The sequence below is a fragment of the Diprion similis genome, chromosome 1 (genome assembly GCF_021155765.1).
Source record: "Diprion similis isolate iyDipSimi1 chromosome 1, iyDipSimi1.1, whole genome shotgun sequence".
Taxonomy (NCBI): domain Eukaryota; kingdom Metazoa; phylum Arthropoda; class Insecta; order Hymenoptera; family Diprionidae; genus Diprion; species Diprion similis.
In genome coordinates, this window is record NC_060105.1 from 9,347,051 (window position 1) to 9,366,636 (window position 19,586).

At 36.7% G+C, this 19,586-nt stretch overlaps 1 protein-coding gene and 1 long non-coding RNA gene across 2 annotated transcripts in view; one reads left to right on the forward strand and one right to left on the reverse strand.

Annotated features, from left to right (window-relative positions):
• LOC124406506 (suppressor of lurcher protein 1) overlaps positions 1 to 19,586 on the forward strand; it is a 334,769-nt gene that overhangs the window by 30,112 nt on the left and 285,071 nt on the right. The window contains exon 2 of the mRNA XM_046881944.1: positions 18,344 to 18,410. Within this exon, the coding sequence (XP_046737900.1) occupies positions 18,344 to 18,410 (67 nt within the window). The remainder of the gene's footprint in view (positions 1 to 18,343; positions 18,411 to 19,586) is intronic.
• On the reverse strand, positions 1,949 to 19,552 carry LOC124406514. The gene is made up of 3 exons (XR_006929242.1): positions 19,332 to 19,552; positions 15,031 to 15,032; positions 1,949 to 1,960 (listed from the first exon to the last, which is right to left on the reverse strand). It is a non-coding gene; the product is annotated as an uncharacterized LOC124406514 (long non-coding RNA).

Here is a 19,586-nt window from a genome sequence, read left to right on the forward strand (position 1 = left end):
CGACGGTTTCTGTATACCTATAGACCAGAAAAAATTTGATCGTTCGGGCCTGATTTTTCAAGAGAGGGAAATTTGTAATGTTACTGTAACGATTCGTTGTTAGGAAGAATCAATAATTCATAACTGTAGGATCATCTCAAATTTAGTTATTTATTTCTCAAAGGCAAAGTGTATCCAGATTTTGGAAATTTAACTCATTTAAAGTCGTTCGAAATTTTTTAAACTATTATTTTAGTCTCAATATTTCGATACGTTAATGTTACTAACTTCAATCTGGTGATTTTTCCCCGTTCAAACAGTAATACTTCGACTCTCAACGCCTCGTTGAACAAGTCCAGAGCAAACTTCGTTCTCAAACTCGAACTATACAATATATATATACACACAAACGTATATTTCTCCGATTGCACAAACTGACCGTTAATTTTCATTCAAAAGTTACGTTCCCCGGGTGAATTCTTCGGTGAAACTGTCGGTTTGAAACTATTTACACACACATTATTATACGAATTGTAATTTACACATTTGTATATGTTAAAAAAGTCTTCACTGTTTTACCCCTTTTTTTAAAGAAAAATCTTGCGGATTTTTAACTTTTCGCAGTTTGTAGAAAATGATATCAACAGATGTTTTTTCTCCGAGTCTTTTCACGGAGTTTGATGAATTTCTGCAATTATCTATTGAGGTCAGAAGAATTAATCCACGAATGAAAGGAAGTTTGAAATAACTTGAAAAGTTTCTTGAAACGAATTATTCGAGTTCTTACTGCATACATTATCTGAACAATTAACTTTGATGCAATGAATTTATTCATTCTGAATTTTTATTTTTATAGTGCAATCACTCGGTTGTTCTGGATATAAAATATTTTCTGTCGATAAAAGCTATTCGCAGGTCGAAGCTGATTTTATACCTAGAAATACATTTTCTCGTGTCAATAAATCTCGTTCTTCACCTAAGCTGCAGATTGAATCGCCGAGATGCTTGAAATCTTTCGTTGCTAAAATGAATTCAAGAATAAGAATATTTCGCTAAAAAATAGCAAAAATTCGACAGCTGATAAATGTAGAGAAGACAATACCCAGATTGAAATAAAATGAAAATCATCGCTGTTCAATATTTCAGTACAATACGTACGAGTTTCCCAGGGAAACGTTTATTTTGGAGATAATGAAAATCGCGGTCGCTTGATCCCTGACCTAGAAACACCCGACTAGACCGCAGCCTAGGAATCCTAGAAGTGGATATTCGTAGGTCGGACCAGTGAAGGCTCACAAGAAGCAGGTCCTCGTCACCTAAGCTCTGTTTCTCGAAGGGTGCGAGTGTAGGTGAGCGTCTAATTCACTGCGTTGCGAACGAATTTATGCGGGGAGTTAAACAGGCGCGGGAGTAAAATGATACAATTCCTGCAGGACTAGAATTCCGGGAGGAGTAGAGGAAGCGGAGAATTTAGACCCTTTAATCGCGGTGGAGTCGGGATACACTTTTATGCAAATAGCGGACCTGAACCGAGTAGAAGAAAATCTTGGGAAAGAAAAATGGGCCGAAAGGGTTGCCCTGAGAAAACATAAAAGTGTTACACGCGATCTGAAAGGGTTCTCAAGGATAACACAAAAAGAAAGTGAACGGAGGAGCTAAGAATGGGGCAAAAAATTGAGACAAAGGGGTTGCAAAAGCGGAGCACCGCAGGTGGGATAACGTCTTAGGAAAACACGGGTCACGGATGAAGGAAGATAAAAGTCAGGCCGATACTCTATTTTTCGCGACACATCCATATCGCCTGACTATTAGAAAAAGGGTATCTTATCGTATATAATTTTTTTTTTTTCTCCATCATTCGGCGAGAAAGTATTTGAATGAAAAAATATAACAGATATGTTCTTGGCCATTAAAAAAAAAAATTTGATGAATTAATGCCAAAAGGGTGTATATCCGCATATTTTTTGTTTTCACAATTTTTCTATCGATAGCGAAGAAAAAAAAGAAAATAAAAAAAAAAAAACTTTCATTAGTCATGCGACGTGCGATGTTCGCCTGTGCATATATTGCGGTGAAACAGTCTGGATTTAGATGATTAGAATAAACGTTGCAGTTATAGTCAGACCTTGCGTTTCTCGAGATAAATAATTTTCATTAATACATATAAAATTGCGGGATCCAGCGCTGCCATGCAGACGAGCGTGTAATGTAATTCTATGGGGCGTCGCAAGATAAGTCTCTCGTAAATCTGGCTCACTATATAGGCTTGTGCTTTTTTATGCTTTATAAATACTTTATGAAGTGAAATAATGCAGGATTTACGATCACGTAGCCGTAAGCCAACTTTTTTAGAGCTTCGATCTTAAACCTTATCCCATTTGGATAATTAATGCGACCTGATTTTTTAAATATTTTCTCATATTCGTAGAATCGTTTCTATCTTCAAGTTTATACGTGTTTTCAAAAAGCGTCAACAGAACTGGACCTGCAGTTTTTTAATTAAAAACATTATACAAGCTCAGCACACTTTTTTGCGTTGGAATTAATTGATTCTAAACAAATTGGCATGCTTAATTGAATAAATATATGTATATAAACGAAGAAATATATATAAAAGACTTATCAACTAGACTGTAGAATAATATCTTTTGAAAATATAATAAACACGTAATTATGCATCACACATCTAGTGGAATAATTGTTCAACAAATTTAATTGGAGCAATGAAATTAATCCCGTGTCTCGATAGAATTTTTGATCGGTCTGCAGAGACTATTCAATTATTTTCGTCTCCTAGAATCAGAGAAATGAGTGTTAACACACTTGAAAAAAAAAACTCGTGTTTATGGTTCACGTCATTACAAAGTTTTTTACTGCGCCTAGAGAACAATTAACATCCAATATTTTCTGTTAACGAGAATGAATTATAAATTAAACTGTTTATAGCAAGGACAGAGAAGAAATCGACAAATTAATGTATTTCGGAAAAATGAATTAGATCAACTTGATTACGCCTACTCGTTTCTACGAAAAATATTTTCCCTTTTTCACTTTACCGCAGTATTTCATACAGTAATAAATCAGAGAATATTTGTTGAATTTCATGACAGGTGAGATCTGCAGAAAAAATATTACAGAATTTTCCCAACGTAGGTCTACGTTGGCAGGATAAAAGTAGCCCCCTCAATGGTCTCATTTCAGCAAGCAGTGTCAGTCGCTGAATCGTCTCGTGCGCCAAAATAGATATTCGAAATTGTTAGTGATATTCTGAAATAATATAAGTAAATAAATGTGATGAAATGTGGGGACATACTTTATGCTTGACATTTGGCGTCTTCGTGAGACAGGAAAGGATTCTTTATCGCGTGGAAGTTTTTTATTGGGAAACGCAGCATGGCTGACGCAACGTGAAATAAGTGTTTCTGACTTAGATTCAAATTTCGATAATTTGAAAGAAAATATTTGCTACACAAAGCTTGCAACATGCTGCTTTCGATGATCAGGATAAATTTCCATTTTCTTGCGTTCTCGAGTTGTATTTTTTTATGAATTTGATCACGAATTTAACTGTCATTAATTTTGCTCAGCTGAAAATCGTGCAGAAACTTGAAATCAAGATAAAAATTTCGAAGCAGCCTCCAATAAGTTTCGAGTATAAACTGAAACTATTCAAGTTTTTAGTGCGAAATTTAATCGAGGTTTCAAGATTCCGCGACAATATGTAAAACAAGAAGTCGACAAAAGAACGATTAAAATAATTATCGTTGTTGAGAAATTCGAGGCTTTATTGTCCCAATTTTAGCTTGATTCGCGGTGTCAGGTGAAACGGCAAAGCCGACAAATATCTCTGTAATTAACAAGTAGCTCGGAACTCGAACGTTATCTGTAGATTAACAAAGTCGATTAGAACTTAACAATTCTACAAAGTAGATCGTAAAAGTTAACGACTCTGGGTTACTTTGCGTTGAATCACTTCTTCATTGGTCTTACACAAAATTCAGAAACAGGTAAAAACAAGCCACTTTTGTTCGTTAAAAAAGTTTACAATCTGCTTCTCAATTTTTGCGCCATCGACATTGCAGTCTATTTTTCTAATAAACATAAATAAAAGCTACAGTGAAAGTAGAAAAAGAAATGTTAGATTTATCCGCGGTTTGAAATTCGGACGATAAAATCATTGCTGGTAAAAGATGTAAAATAATTCACAGTAATTATACGCTGACTATATTACTTTGTGCGTAATTTTGAAATGTGGTGTGAAAAATTTTATGCAGAAAATAACACGTTTTTAACTTGATAAAGGAATCCTTCTTCTCTTCAGACAAAAATAAAAATGAAAACTAAATTCTTTCGTTGAATTATTCAACGAATATTTAAAACAGATTGCTTGTATGCGTATTAATATGACGTGTGTGGTTAAGCCGTAGCTGAGTTCTCGCGAAAAGGTTGAAACGAGAATGTCAAGTTAATTTCGAAAAAGAAACAAAGTCAAGTTTGCCCCTCATCGCGATCAGTGAGACTTCGTTCGGGTAAACTACCCCCGAGTTAATACTTTTACGGGCATTACTTGACGTTAGATACAATTAAACTATCCATACTGTTGAGAGTAACTTTTTTACACGACGTGTTTTTGAAATGCCGCATGATTTTTGCTCGCGAATCAACAATTTTTCAAGTTGATATTATTCTTCAAATATTCGCAAATTTATATTCAGGGTCGGTGTGACAACAGATTTGATCAACTTCAACGAGGACGATCGATTGTTGAAATAATCATATAGTTGATATAATTTTCGCTTGAATTGATCATCTCTTACTTGACAGAAATGAATTCGCATAGACAAATAATTGTGACGTGCAATTGTCGAATCAATTGGCAAACGTTGAGTGAAAGTGAACTTTTGTTGATGTGTATTTTATAAACAGTAATAAAGCCGTTCATTACTTGAATTCACGAATAAGTTGTATCGATGAAGAAAACGGGTTTTCATGAAATTCGGCGGACCAGAATTCCATGAAAAATCGAAATCGTACGTCCGTATCCGCTGTTTCAATCACTGACAACACTTTGACCGCTCTAATTGCGTTGATATTGTACTCGAGGGTAGATTGATGTTTGCACTCGACGCTCTCGCGACGAACAAGTTGGTATTTACTCTCCATTCTGCCGCGGTCGGGATCCACCAGCAGTGAAAACATTCACAAACACAAATAGATAAGACAAATTGACAAGCTTGAATATGTTCGAGTCTGTTAGTTAGATGTCAGTGTAAAAAAGAAAAACTTACCGTACAATTGCTGGGTAAACTGTCACATTGCAACAATTTTATCGACGAACGAACAATAATTTTTCATCGATTATATAGTATGTATTAAATTTTTTTTCAACTTGTTTAAGCTTATAGCGAAAAATTAAATGTTTTTCCTTTAAGCCTGCGATAATTTTTGGACTTGAGAGTTATATGAGAAATGGCAGAATTGATAAGAGAGGGAATTGCTTGACCACATGATATAATAAATTGACGCTGAGGCCTTGTTTAACTGTAAAAATATAGAAAGCTAAACCAAAAGTTTGAAATGAATTAAATTGTGACCGGGATTCGCAGTTTTTTGAATTTCTACATTTCTTTCAGCAAATTTTCTTCTTACGCAAACAATACGTGAACTATTATTGCAACTTTACCCATTTTACCAGAATTTCATCGTAACAACAAATAAAATGTCTCGTGCATATCATGAAAAAGTGGCCTCGAGTCCATTTCACGGAACGAAAAGTGAGTTTTTCGCAACGATTTTCTAGAGCTTCCGGGAAAACCTGCAGGAAACGTGAATCCGCGGTTCGGTTGCCGCAGGGATATCCGAGGCTTCGACTAGCTGCGCGAACTCAGTTCCTTGCCATTATTGTAATTGTTTCACCCGTTAATTGGGGAGGATATATTTTGGCTAGGATAAGTTACACCCACGTAATTTGGTCAAAGACTAAAGGGTCTGGGGAAGCGGACTGTTAATTTCAAACACAGCCACCCGCGAAAGGTTCGCTACTATATTGTTCCATAATCCGGACGAGGGGAAGGCCACTGGAATTTTGTTTACCATGAATGAACAGTTAACGGCACTTGATGATTGAAACACAAGGGAAAACCTAATAGTTAACGACTTAATTGTACAGACTATAGTCAAAAGACGTCGAAGGAAAAAGAAGTTTTAAACAATTAGTCCAATTTTATTTCGAGTTTATATTTGAATGTGTAAACTTTTATTCTATACATAGAATCATAATAAAAATCTTCGATTATTACTCGTAAGCTTTGCTTTTGTCTTTTTATCTTGATAAATAATCACCGGTTATTTCTTTGAATTCGAAATATCGTTCTGATTTCTACAAAACGAACGTCACCTAATAAATTAAATTTTTTCTTCTATTAGTTGGATGGAAGAGAACAAAATTTGACAAAATCCAGACTGAAAATTCGTGTTGACCAGTGTAATTCTATTAGAACTACGTCACTCTTATGCGTGAAAAAAATGTCAAGTTTCTGCAGCGTAGTTTTCATATTTCCTTCATATTTTCGGCCCAATAAACATCTTGATGATCTCCTTTTAATTTAACTTGAGAATCACCCTCTTCTCCTTTGATTCCACGACTCATTCGTCCGCACTGTATAACCCCCGGAATTACGTGAGGTTAGAAATATCACTGCATATACGCCGTCCGAAAAATGTTGATACCAATATCGCAATATCTCGGTGGTTAATAACGTAGACTGGTTTCACAAAACCGTTTCGTGAGTCCTGGAGACGAGCCTGTGATCTATGACGCCTACGCGTTACAGTCCGGAGGGTGAAATACTTCTCGTTCATATCACACCCGGTGCTCAAGGAACCGAAGCTGACACCTTGCCACCTAAAAAACAAAAAAGAAGAGAAAAAAGATTCAAAAAGAATGGACAACATAGTAGGAGGAAGGAGTCGAAGGAGAGGCTAAAACGAGGAAAAAAGATAGATGCAATCGATTTTTCTCTTTTATCTGAAGAGGGGCTCATTAACTTTTCTCCAAAGTCTCTTTCCTCCTTACTTCTCTCCATCTCTCTCTATCTCTCTCCCTTTGATTCTATATTTTCTTTCCCCTCGACTCTCGTCTTCCTCCCTCATCGTCCCATCCGTCGAGTATATTTTATTCCAAAGTAGAGATCAGCATTGTTACCAAAGTGCTTTACGTCTCTCAGACTTCCGTGAAGACTTTTTCTATTTCCTTCTCTTTCACCCATTCTTCTTTTTCTGTTTCTGTCTTCCTCTTCCTTTGTTTTTTTGTTTTTTTTTTGTTTTTTTTTCTTCTTTTTGCTTTGTGTTTTCCCATTCCCACTCACTCGAATGTTTCCTTAGCTGGCTAGTTAGCTAGCCGAGACGTGACAAAGGGTGTCGTTTCTTTCCATTTGTTTTATCATCCTGCGAAAGAGTCGTTCTGTCCTCTCTCTCTTGTACCACTAATTCTCACTCCTGTTACAGATTCGCGTTTTTCTCTGGCAATGAATACGAGCTTCGGAGAAATTTTCTACCCAACTCGTTAATGCTTTGGAAAATTACCGCATTGATATAAATTTTCATCAGTTTATTTGTTGTAGTCGAATCGAATGAGGCCTATAAATTGTTAAAAAAAAAAGACAAAACCTCATTCTGTTACTTGTTCTATTATATTTTTATTTCGTGAAGAAAACAACCGTTTAGATTACCAGAATTTTTCCGGATCCCTTGCCCCGGGATTTTTTTCATTAGCTTATAATATGATTTCCTTGTTCATAAAACTGAGGGTAACGTGGGGATTATTTATTAACGTTCCCTCCGTGTTCGCTTTTGTATTCATACATGGGTACATGCATATAATACTGCAGAGTAACGGTTACGATATTGAAATGTTAATGGTTGAAGCGTTGGAAATATAATGTTTTGTTGTATTTTTTTCCATTTTTGTTCTCAATTTCGGTGTGTTTTATTGTTTATTTATTTTTTTCCTTTTTTGTTGAATTGAGAAAAAAAAAGAGAAAATACTGTTTTCCTCTCTTCTCACGCGAAAACTTGACGTCAGTCGCAGGTTTGAAAGGTAATTTTATCGAGCTACGTCGTTTTATATAAACAATACTACTGGGAGGCTCATAAATTCTTCAAAACGAACTTTTTAACAAGGACCTTTGGGTCTAATCCAATTTTCAGCCAACTGCTGAATTTCCATACACAAGGGAGAAACGGGTCGGTTTTGTCGTCCTGTGTACTGTGTCTACAAGCCAAACACATACACAAACACACAAAAGCACGCATTACACGTAAACCAACCCCGTTTCACTCGTAAAATTCTACAGCAGACCATCGCACTACGTTGTTGTTACTGCGTTTGCACAGTTTACTTGCATTTTCGATCGGTGAAAAATCTGACTTGTAATTCTAAGCACTACTGGAGAAACGTCGATGCAAAAATACGTTGACAGGTACGATAAGTTTTGACAAATATTTGGAGTGCGTTGCATTTAGCCTCGGAGATGGAAAATCGTGGATATTTCTTGGCAAGCAGCTGCTCGCAGCTATTTCTACGTCACTTTAACACCTCCAAGCTTCTCCAGCCATCTCGGCTTGTAACATTCTCGGAATGTCTACTCCGCACGGTGCTAGTAATAAGAGGAATATCTTCCGTACACGTCACGGGGGGCGAAAAGCGCCTTCGCTCTGGTCGTGATATTAAATTTGCAAATAATAGATCCACGCGTACGAACAACGCGGTGTAACGCTAAGGGGGGCAAAATGGGCACAGCCGATCAAGGGTCCCGATAACCCCGAAGATCCTGAATTCAGGACTTCATTCGATACGCGGTACCCCTTTTTTTTTTCTCAAATTTTAAACCTGACCAATGGGAAATGGAAATTGAATTCCGAGGAAAACTCGCGAGAAATTCGGAAACAACGTTGCCTCATCCACTCCGGATGGCAGTTGAGTGGTTTCTTTGGACGCTGTAATCGATCCTTGTAATGGACCTAACACCTCCACAAATTTGCGAAATATTATTTTTGGCAGTTGAAAGTAAGTACAAAGGCTGCTCTTCGTCACGTGGTTAGGTGTAAGCAGTTTTTCGGTGCGGAAGAAAAAAGTCCGCGAGGTGAATTAACTCGCGAATCGCGAGCAATAAAGTTGTGGTTTTGTTTGAGATGAACTTTAATCTGAACCATGATGGATCATGAGAAACACTGGTGAATAATTAATTTGAAATAATTACCGGGCTAACTGGAATTAATGGAAGACCACCCTTACGAAATTGGAAATGTTTCCTACCCTCTGCCCACATGTCGGTGTTTCGCTGTTTAATGTATGCCGGTCTGATCCGTTCTGCGATAAAACCCATTTGCTACCGCTTCCCCGTTGCTTCCTCATATTGTACGTTCATACATGCACCTCTTGTGGTTCTGTTGCTACGATGCAATATTCGATCAATTTATGTTCTATATCGTCTAGCAGCGCATCATCAGATTTGCGTCACGCCAAACAGATGGACTGCAGCAAATAGGAAATTCGAGGGATTGACGTGTTTCTGAAAGAAAGTAAATGGCCTGATCTTGCTTTGCGTGCAGATGAAGTGATCACCATCAACAACCGATTCACTGTGAAATCGGACTACAGATTTACGAACCAAATCAACTTTCTGCGATAAACGATAGCGTCAAAAGGAAGTTCTGAAATATTTATATCGAGTCCATGAATGATCAAACACTGATAAAGTTTTCATTCGTTGTACTTTAGTATAGAAAATTTAGCAACTGGACTACAAAAGGGACTTAGATTTTCAATTTTTGTGTAGACTAGCGATAGAAATTTTGTTGTGAAGCATTGATAGAGTTTAACGTAAGTACAACCAACTTCTGAACTTATCAAAACCTGCCGCCTTTAAGTTTGACTGCTTTTTTCGTGATGGAACAATGAGCTGCATTCATGCTTTATCGAGAAATCTTCTTCTTCAAACATTTCAGGTTTTCTGTGTTGCAAAGAGGTTACGCAAAGTTTGAACTACTCATTTAATCATATAACGGTTATAAGCTAGCGGAAGAAATATTTGTTAACACAAGGGAAAAAAGGAAACTACTTTAAACAAAATTAAAATTATTAAGGATACAAGGTTTTAACTGTAAAGAAAATTATTTAGTCAAATTTTCGGTAATCAGTTTATGTGAAATTCTTTCTCTATCAATAAACTGTACAAATTTTTCTTTTTATTCATTAAACAAATGACTCAAAAGTGTATAAATTTGTATAGATGAATTTATAAATATAACCAATTTTTAAGAGCATTAATTCAAAAGATTTGACTAGTCTTTTCTTAAAATAATAACATTCCTTTCATTTTTCTGCTCATTAGATTCAATTTTTCTCTGCTATTAGAAGTCAAGAGTGTCCTTCAGAACGGCGGAATAGATTGCTCGACCAGTTAAACTTTACAGAATCTCTTTCGTGAATCACAATGATAATCATCTTTGAAATATTCATGGCTGTACATAGTTTCAACGTAATCATATCCTAGAATAACCTGCGGCAAGAGATGAATATTAGTGAAAATTCATAGGTTAGTCATACGGTACTTAAAAATTTTCAGCACAGAGTCGAAAGTTTTTTAAATTTCGTCTTTGCCTCCGCTTTAGCAAAGATTCAACTCACTCGGTCAAAACACGTTAGGTTATTTCCATTGGAATGCGGAATATAGGTCGTTCGTAAATAATCACAGTCCATTAAATATCGTATATAGCATAAAATTCTTCAGGGTATTTGTGTCGTTAGCTAAAAGCACAATACAAGCGGTTGAGAGTACAATGAGAAAGATGAAGTTTTTGCTTCCTTTCTACTTCTCGTTTGCCGAGTCCTTGTTGCCTGCGTGAAACGGCTGTACACCAGGTGACGACAAATCATCTTTATTCCCGTATTTATTCACTTCGTAGTCATTTACTCGGAAGACCTTAACTCCGACCGTATGGACTTTTTTGTTGGGTGATTTGTGAGAAAAAGAGGACCACGTTGGTGCAAATTTTTTCTTTTTTTCTTTTTATATGTACAGTATGGAAATGAAAAAGCGAGAAAATCAAGGTCTTAGATAATCTTATCGTTTCTACCTAAATCAACTGAGATTCCAAGTGTTGCTGTAAAAAATTTACCTGTTTGTTGAGATAGTATTTTTTGACATCTTGAATTTTATGTAACGTGATATGTATGTACGAAATTAATCGTAATTCAGAAAGCTGAATTTTAGAAAAATTGAATTTCTAGAAATCTCAGTGATCAATTAATATCGCAATTTCAAACGCGGAAATTTCGAATCAGCGGAATATTAAATGTTCGAATTTTACATTTTAATTCTTCCAATTTCAAGTTCTTCTCCTCAAATATCCAGTCACTGATAACTCTACACCACGAAAGTTTGTAGTGCGTATAAATCATTGATCAGTTAGCATTATTGAGATCAAACTTCAGACATTAGATATATTTTTTTGAGAAAAATTATTAATGTTCTATCATTCGTTCAGCAATACCGCATATTATTAATTTAATAAACCTTCGCTATATTAATTTTTCCACTTCGCAAATTTCTTCCTACTTCTCAATTTGAATAATCAATCCTTTGGTTTCGTAGTATTTCGACATTCAAACGCCCCTCACCCGTCAAAATGAATGATTTCATTTTCAAAGTACGTTAGTCGAAGTCTGGCATCGAACGAGCCTGCGGACCAAACGATGTGCTGGAAATTTGCAAGCTTGCAATCTCCGGGTGGTTATATGCACGGTCTGCACGTGCTTGTGGGTACCTATGCCTCATGGAGAAAGGTGCGCGATAGACGAAATCGCCGCGGAGATACAGGCACGGATTCAGCTTTGATCTATTTCATTCAATCGCATCCTAGAGCTGCGCTCGCGATGCAGAAAATGGGGAAAAACGATGAGAAAAAAAATTTAGTAATATATAAATTCCACAACAGCAAAGCTCTTGATTGGTTATTCCGTTTGACCAGATCCGGCGTGCTTGCTGACGTTGTGCTTTTCATACCAACCAACAGCTCACTCACGACTATCTGCACGCCTCTCCCCTTGCCGTCAGAAAAGTTGTACGTGTAGCTGTATTGATTATCCAATTTCCTGCACAGTTTGTTGTCGAGTTTCGGAACAACTTGACGTATCATAGAAAAATGGGGGAGTGGAGAAATGATTGAAAAGACAATAATAATGCGCGAGAACTCCGAATTCTGTTCATCTGGTTCATCTGACTTGCCTGCGCATTTCATTTGACTCGAAATAAGGTTTTCGTTTGGTTCTTATCGCCAGATATACTTTTTTCAATTCATTAAAATGGTTCAATTGTACTCGCTTGTGTCAGTGAAGAATAAAAGTTGAGGTCCAAAAGTAGAATTAATTCACTGTAGAAGGGTTAGAATAGCGAGTTTTCAAACCACCAAAAATCTAATTAACAGAATATCAAATTACAGAAAGGTCAAGTTCATGTACAGAAAAGTTAAAGTGTAACAAGTCTGAGTATAAAAAGCCAAAACAATATGTGACCGTCAGAAATCTGTCGATTTATATATCTTGCTTTTTTGCATTTTATCTTCCTACGTCGTGACGTTCTGTAATTAAACATTCAATCAAACAGATGTTGAGGTCTTTGAAAGTTTCATGGCTCTTCCACTTTTTGACTCAATATTTTTAACGCGATAATACACATAAATTTTTCATCCGCAAGCGAACCTTTCTTCCAATCAAATATTGCTCACAATCAATTGAATCGAGTTAGGAAAACCTTCCCTTCTTTCCTATTATCACAGATATAACATCTTGTTTCCACTTGCTCGTTCAAGGGGACGATTTTCAATATCGGACGGGTCCTATTATTATCAATCTCGACCGGATCTCTCCCTTCGTCATAGTCAAGGGAACAGGAAAGCCCGGGCTCAGGGCACTTAGGTACTCGCTTGCAGCCGCTTTGAGTCAACGAAGAGACGGAGCTTTGGGCGGTCGGATAATATTTCCGAAATCTGACGACGTCGCAACCCTTTTACTGGTCTCGCGTCCCTTTTTCCGCGAACCCGTAAGTAGATTTCTCAACGAATACTCGCCTCTCTTTTCACGTCCGGTTGACAGAAAATCACTCAGGACTATTGGTCAATATTTCATTAATATTTTCGCACTCGGTTTCGCTATTTTCATCATTATTATAGTATTTAACTTTATCCACACGGAAAACCTCTTCGTGAATTAAGCGGTGAACCTTTTTTTTTTCTAGTTTTACCGTGAGAAGTACTTGTTGAAATAAAAAATAGATGATTGAACTTGCAAGTCCTGTGAAATATTTCAAGTCAAGGATTCTCTTCACCCTCTGATTAGACAACTTACCGTGTTCAAAATCCTTCGGGAAATGGAGATGCTCACGACTTACTTTCTCATTGTACTTGAGCCTGGATTTGTACGGCTTCCGCAGATGTACGAGATTCTATTCTTTGAAAGAAGATGAGGTTTTTACCAGTTGTTACAAGATAACGTTAATTTTGTTCTAAACTTGAATTTTGACGCATGAATTAGCGTCAGGTTTCGAAATTCCGCTGGTATTTGTACTTTTATGATATTGTTTGTAACACAGCTTTGATAAGTAGCGATTAAAGCCCTGGAATCGTGCGTAATTTTATCGAAAATTACTTTAAGATATAAAGAAAATTTCCACAAACATAATTCGTGTATAAATGTAAAAAGCCACTTCTCCTTTAAGAAAACAGTTTTAAATTAGGCCACGAATGTTTGCATTCGGCTCTGATTTTGCATAAATTTCGACAAAGGAGGGTTGATTTTGTGCCTAGAACTCGGGGGTGCGAAATTTCGTTATTTCAGTGGATCTATTCAATCCGAGACACCCTCGACATTCGAGGAGGGTAAATGCGTGTGTATATAAATAAAATCGAAGCCCAGGTCGCACCCATCTTTCGGAGTATACAAAGTTGGTGATATTTGATAAAATGAAAGTGGTGACATTCGAAGCCATGGTTAAAAGGTTCTCGTGACAGGCGGCAGTAAGTAATGAGTCGTATACCTACTTTGCTAAGAACTGCCTGCCTGCGACCTCGCGTGCACGAAATATGAAGTAGAGGGGAAAAAAAGGGAGAAAAAGAGGGAGGGAAAAACACACGCAGAAGGTAAAATGCGGGATTAGAAGAAGCGAAAATCTTTACACACACCGACTCGGCGCTGGGGGATCACGTTTGTACTTTCTTCGGCTTTTAATTCCATTCATTTCTCCGTTTAAACCAAAGCATCACGTGCGACTCAGGGGCCAAATTATAAGTCATGTATGCTGTACCTACAAGCACGTACCGCCTAAATTAGCGATTATATTAAAGTCAGGGTTTCCGGTTCACTTTTGTTTTCGGCTCACGTGATACGGATTACAAGCTGACGGTCAAATTTCTCTTTTTTCTTTCCACTTATGCCACATATTTACGGCATCACTCGTTCCGATAAGGGGAAAAGCTCCGAAATCGTCTTTGCTTCGTTTTTTATCGAGCAAATGACGAGAGATAGAAAATAAAAAAAAATAAATAAAAGAGAGCGAGAGAAAGTTGAAATAATTTTCTCGTTTACTTGTACCCAAGGAATACAGCTGAGGGAATATTTCTATAAGGAATACGAGTTCTTTCCCACATTTATTGGTATCGGGCAGATATTACTGCGACCGCATCAGGTTACCGAAATAATTTTCTTATTACATTTCACGACACGTCTGCACCAGGATTATCATAAGGTGTGGATATCTGAGTCCGCACCTTCGGTCCTTCATTTCCCTTGTTTCATCCCTGCCTACCAGCAGTTTTCTTTCTCTTTCTACCTCTCTCTTTCTTTTTGCCACTTTTTCTCATTTTCTCTCATATCCGCCATCAGTACCACGCGCGTTCTCTTCGAATCACTTTGGCTCTGATCTCTTGAGCAAAAAATTCGGAGCACTTTTTTCCTCGATGTATCCTTCTGCCGATGGTCACGTCACGTCCTACGCCTTGATTCACAACTGCAACGAATCAACGAACCCTGCGTTTACTCTCATCCTCACTTCAACAAATATGAACACGAAATACTGAATCGCGATGGAATCTCTTGCTTATACAAGTCGTACTGCACACAGTGGCTGCCCACCACCATCGACAATATTTTTCTTTCACTGTTTCCGGTTTTCAAACACCCGGGATGACGCGGAATTTCTATACAATTTCAACAAGCGTTGTTTGTCTACAGCAAAACGGATCGCATGTTTAAAAAATCAACGTTAAATCGCAGAACCGTTACTCTCTAATTCTCTTTCCATCTCGCTTTAGATTCACCCTCAATTTGCTCCGACGTGGAACGACAGTTAAAAACATTGGATTACCAATTCGATTGTAAACACGTCGTGTACTATCGACTAACTTTCCAACAATTTAGCCGAACTGTCGAACCTCCAAGCGATTCGCCGATGCACTTTCGACCTGTTTTCGATTAATCAAGCCTCAAAACAGCACCGATAAACGTTAAATAAAACGAATGCTCTTTTGCGGTGTTCCGAAAATGTTTGCAAAAATTATCAGATCAATTTCAATTGTACGAAATTAGAGTCAGAGCTGAATCGGTTAACTAAAAATCTCATTTCTGATTGGCAAACGAGTTTTACGAATCTAAAATAATTTTCTATCACTCAAAATTTTCACAGATCAAACTGTAACTTTTTGTTATTATTCTAACGTCGGATGTAAATTTTCAAATACTAGATCTTACATATCAATACTCGATAATAGTTTCTATCTCATAGACAATCAGAGAGTATGGATATGGCTCATGAAATAATAGCCAGCGGCAATTGAGTGGCCGGAATTTAACTGTCGTGAATAAATACGAAGCAATAAATACACGTGACAACTCTAGCGATAACAAAAGATGAAAGATAATCAACACACGGAGAATGATATACATGCATCTGTAGCTACGGATCGAATAAAACAGTGATTTAGCTGCGATATACCTACACTTACTCGATTATTGGCCAAATCGAGGGCGATTCGTCGAAGCCGTGAGATATTTTCTGCTATCAAATATACACCATCGTTTATTCCAGTATATGGACTCTGAATGTGATTCGTACTTCGAGAGTAGTTTAGAAGTCCGTATATTGCGCGTATTTTTCGTTTCATGTGGGTACTGCGTAAGATTCTTTCGATATTTCAGACGGTTCAACGACGCGTGAATAAATTCCGTCAACCCTCGAACAGTTTAGATTTAGCTAATTTAGTGTAGTCAGTACATGCATGCCTGTTCTTGAGAATTGAACAAGTAGTTTAGAAGAGAAAAAAAAAAAATTTATATCACGATGATAAAATTTTGGCACAGAAAATGACGAAATAATTTTGTTTTCCGAAAGTTATTAATCACACAAAAAGAAAAGCGTGTTTATGGAGAAATTTAGCTCAAATCAAATTCGAGTTTTAGTTTTTAAATTTATTTATACTGTTCTTTTTTTTTTAGTTAGATTCATTTGTTCGTTTCACATTATGTCTGATGAATTATTGTATATTCGGAGATGGAAATTTTCCTGAGCAAGCAGTTTCGAATAAACATCTCTCAGTTGAGTTGATAAATGACTCAGCTGAAGACGGAATTCGATATTTTTAATATCCGTAATGTATCGTTCCCTGTAATATCCCTCGAATATTGTTGAACTTTGTGAAAAATCTAGCACTTAGGATATTCTCCAATCCGAGAAGACCAAAAATAGATCGAACCCATTTGAACTGTCACATCAAATTGACAATTTAACTACACGACGTTAATTTTGTGCTTAAAAGATTTGAAGAACAATTTTGTTATAAGTTGGATGAAACTTGGCGAAATTCAATTATAAGTAATTCAAGTATAATTTCTTGTCCCATTCTCTGGGTGACGTAAATTTGATATGTAGAAGAATTTCCACAGAATTATCTCAGATTAACATTTCATCTACAGCTGAATCTACAGTCAAGATTTTCCGCCACTTTCCAACTTCTACATGGTAGAATGCAGGTATCTTCGTATTCCACGATCACATGGATTTTACTTTTACCACTTTATGGGACACTGATCACATGGGAATAAAACGCGGTAGGATGGCTATCTTATTTTCTTTGCTGTATCTTCCGTAAGTTCACGAGGGAAGGAAATTTTCTTTTCCCGAGGATATGAGAAGCACATAAAAGTTTGTATTCATCTCTGTGACCTCGTATCACGCTTTCAGATTACCTGTCTTATCTCGGTCCGTTTTCACCGGCTTGTACGCTGAGATAATCGTTACTCTTCCAAATCCGAATTGCCTTCGATCCAATTCCAAATTTGAGCAAGTAATCTCAGGAGTAATTGCACTTTGCAAAATAATTATGATAGAATAAAATAGATAAAATAAATCCTGCTATTATATTCGGTTAGTCATGTTGAAAGAAATCGTTTTTTCTTTTTGATTTCCCTGTTTAAAAGTCACTTACAGGTCGTAAACGCATTATAGATTAGTGCAGTTATTCTCATCGAGTTTCGAAGGGATTCTTTACGGTCGCAAAGGAAAGACAAGAATTCAGAACACGTAACGTTCGTTGGAGGTAATTAAAAGTCGGTGACAGAGACTCGGATTGGGAGCCTCCAATTCCTTAAAGGCAATTCAATGAAAGGCTTTTGACGAGGCGAAGCAGCAGCGGTCAGTGGATCCTTTCACGTTGGTAACCATTTGAGCATTATTCTACATCAGACTCGCCGATCAAAGAGCCTGTTCCGATATATTTCACCGTCTCGTATTTTCAAGCTTACTAAGAACGAGTCTCTTTCTGCTAAGAAAGGCGAGAGAAATTATCTGCAATTCGTTGACATTCGGTTTACCTTTCCAAAACTCGTTTTACTTTCTATTCGTGATCGTCGTAGTTTTGGATAATTCTTCTGCAGGTGTTACTTTTGTCACATTAAATTTAATTTTGTTATCTGACAGGTTTTCATGGTGAAAATATAGATTCGTGATTACAAATCCTTTTGGATATGCTTCGATATGTGTCAGCTCTATTGTATTTGATTTTATGCTCGAAAGAAATTAGTCTGATGTATTCTGCACAGTCGGGGACGTATTGCGCTGTTAGAAAAAGAAAATTGTGTGAACAAATCACTCGGTTGAAAAATATAAGAAAATTGAACCATCCTTGTGAAATTTGACGATGTAAATAAATGGTTAATTCGAAATTGATGCTCTGATTTTTACGGAATTTTTATTCATTTTACGCTTGTACGATTTTCGTCAAATATAAACAAGTTTCTTCTTCATGTCTACAGATGCAGCGAGCGGTCTGGCTGCTATGCTGGCTATCGTTTCTCCATCACTGCCAAGCCGTCAATCCAGGTAATCCTATTTCACACATCTGCACGATATAGCTAATTTTTTCATTCTCGATAAATCCAACGTCTAACAAAGTTTCAAATTATTTAGAATATTGCTGATTTTGGTTCAGCTGTGCCGACGCAACCTAAGCTGTAGAATGTTTAACAACAATTATGTTTTCAATATAACTTAATTTCACCAGAGTTTTACAATCGTGAAAAAAAAATCTTTCTAACGATACGAATCATTTCTTCAAGCGGCATAAATATCGTGAATTTCGAAAATTATCTCCAAGTTTCAAATTGACTACACCAATCACAAAATTTTAAGTCATATCTTGGCGTCAGCAAAAGGCAAATACATACCATTGAAAACCGGTCCGCTTCACATTCGCGTTAATTTTTGCGTGGCTGTAACTTGTGCAGCTGATTTCTTGACCATATACATTTGTCACGTGATGAGCTTTCGATTGCAGCCCATCGAGAGCCAGTTGAAATGCCAATTTTGAAGCAAATTTTTACAACCTCGAATATAATTATGATTTCGACGAAAATTATAGTGTTTGTATTGCGATCCATTATTAGGTTCCTATAAACATTATTTTGCACTTCAATTATAATCGATTCAAAAACTTTTGGATAAAACACTTAGATATCCTTAATCATTGCAAGTGTGATTCCATGTACGACACTGTTAGACTGATTGATTTTCGTTGATTTATAACGGCTGAGGTTTCTCGGTTATCGAACTCACGCATAGATCTGGCTAAAACTAATTACAGCTAACTATTTTCCTATTATTGTTCTAACATATGACTTATACACTTGACTTGGGTTGGTATTTAATAATAAGACAAAGTATTTTTTCATAACTGATAAAAAAAAAGTTTATTCACATATTTTTTATGTGATTCACAGAAAAGAGAAAAAATTTAGTTTCTACCGAGACTAGCCCCCGTAAGGGCAGAATGGTAAGGATAGAAATGATTGCTGCTCTTTACAGCGAATAGCATAAACACATAATCTTTAATAAAGTTGAATGAAAAATAAATCAATAAATAGGTAAACCGAAGAAATTTCCAACTCGCTTGAAATCGGCATGCAATCCTAGTCCCAGATCTTCTGTCAGTGCCATACTTAGATAATGACACAGGAAATGTTGGATCGGCGGTAGAATCTTCAGTAGGTATTTCCGTGT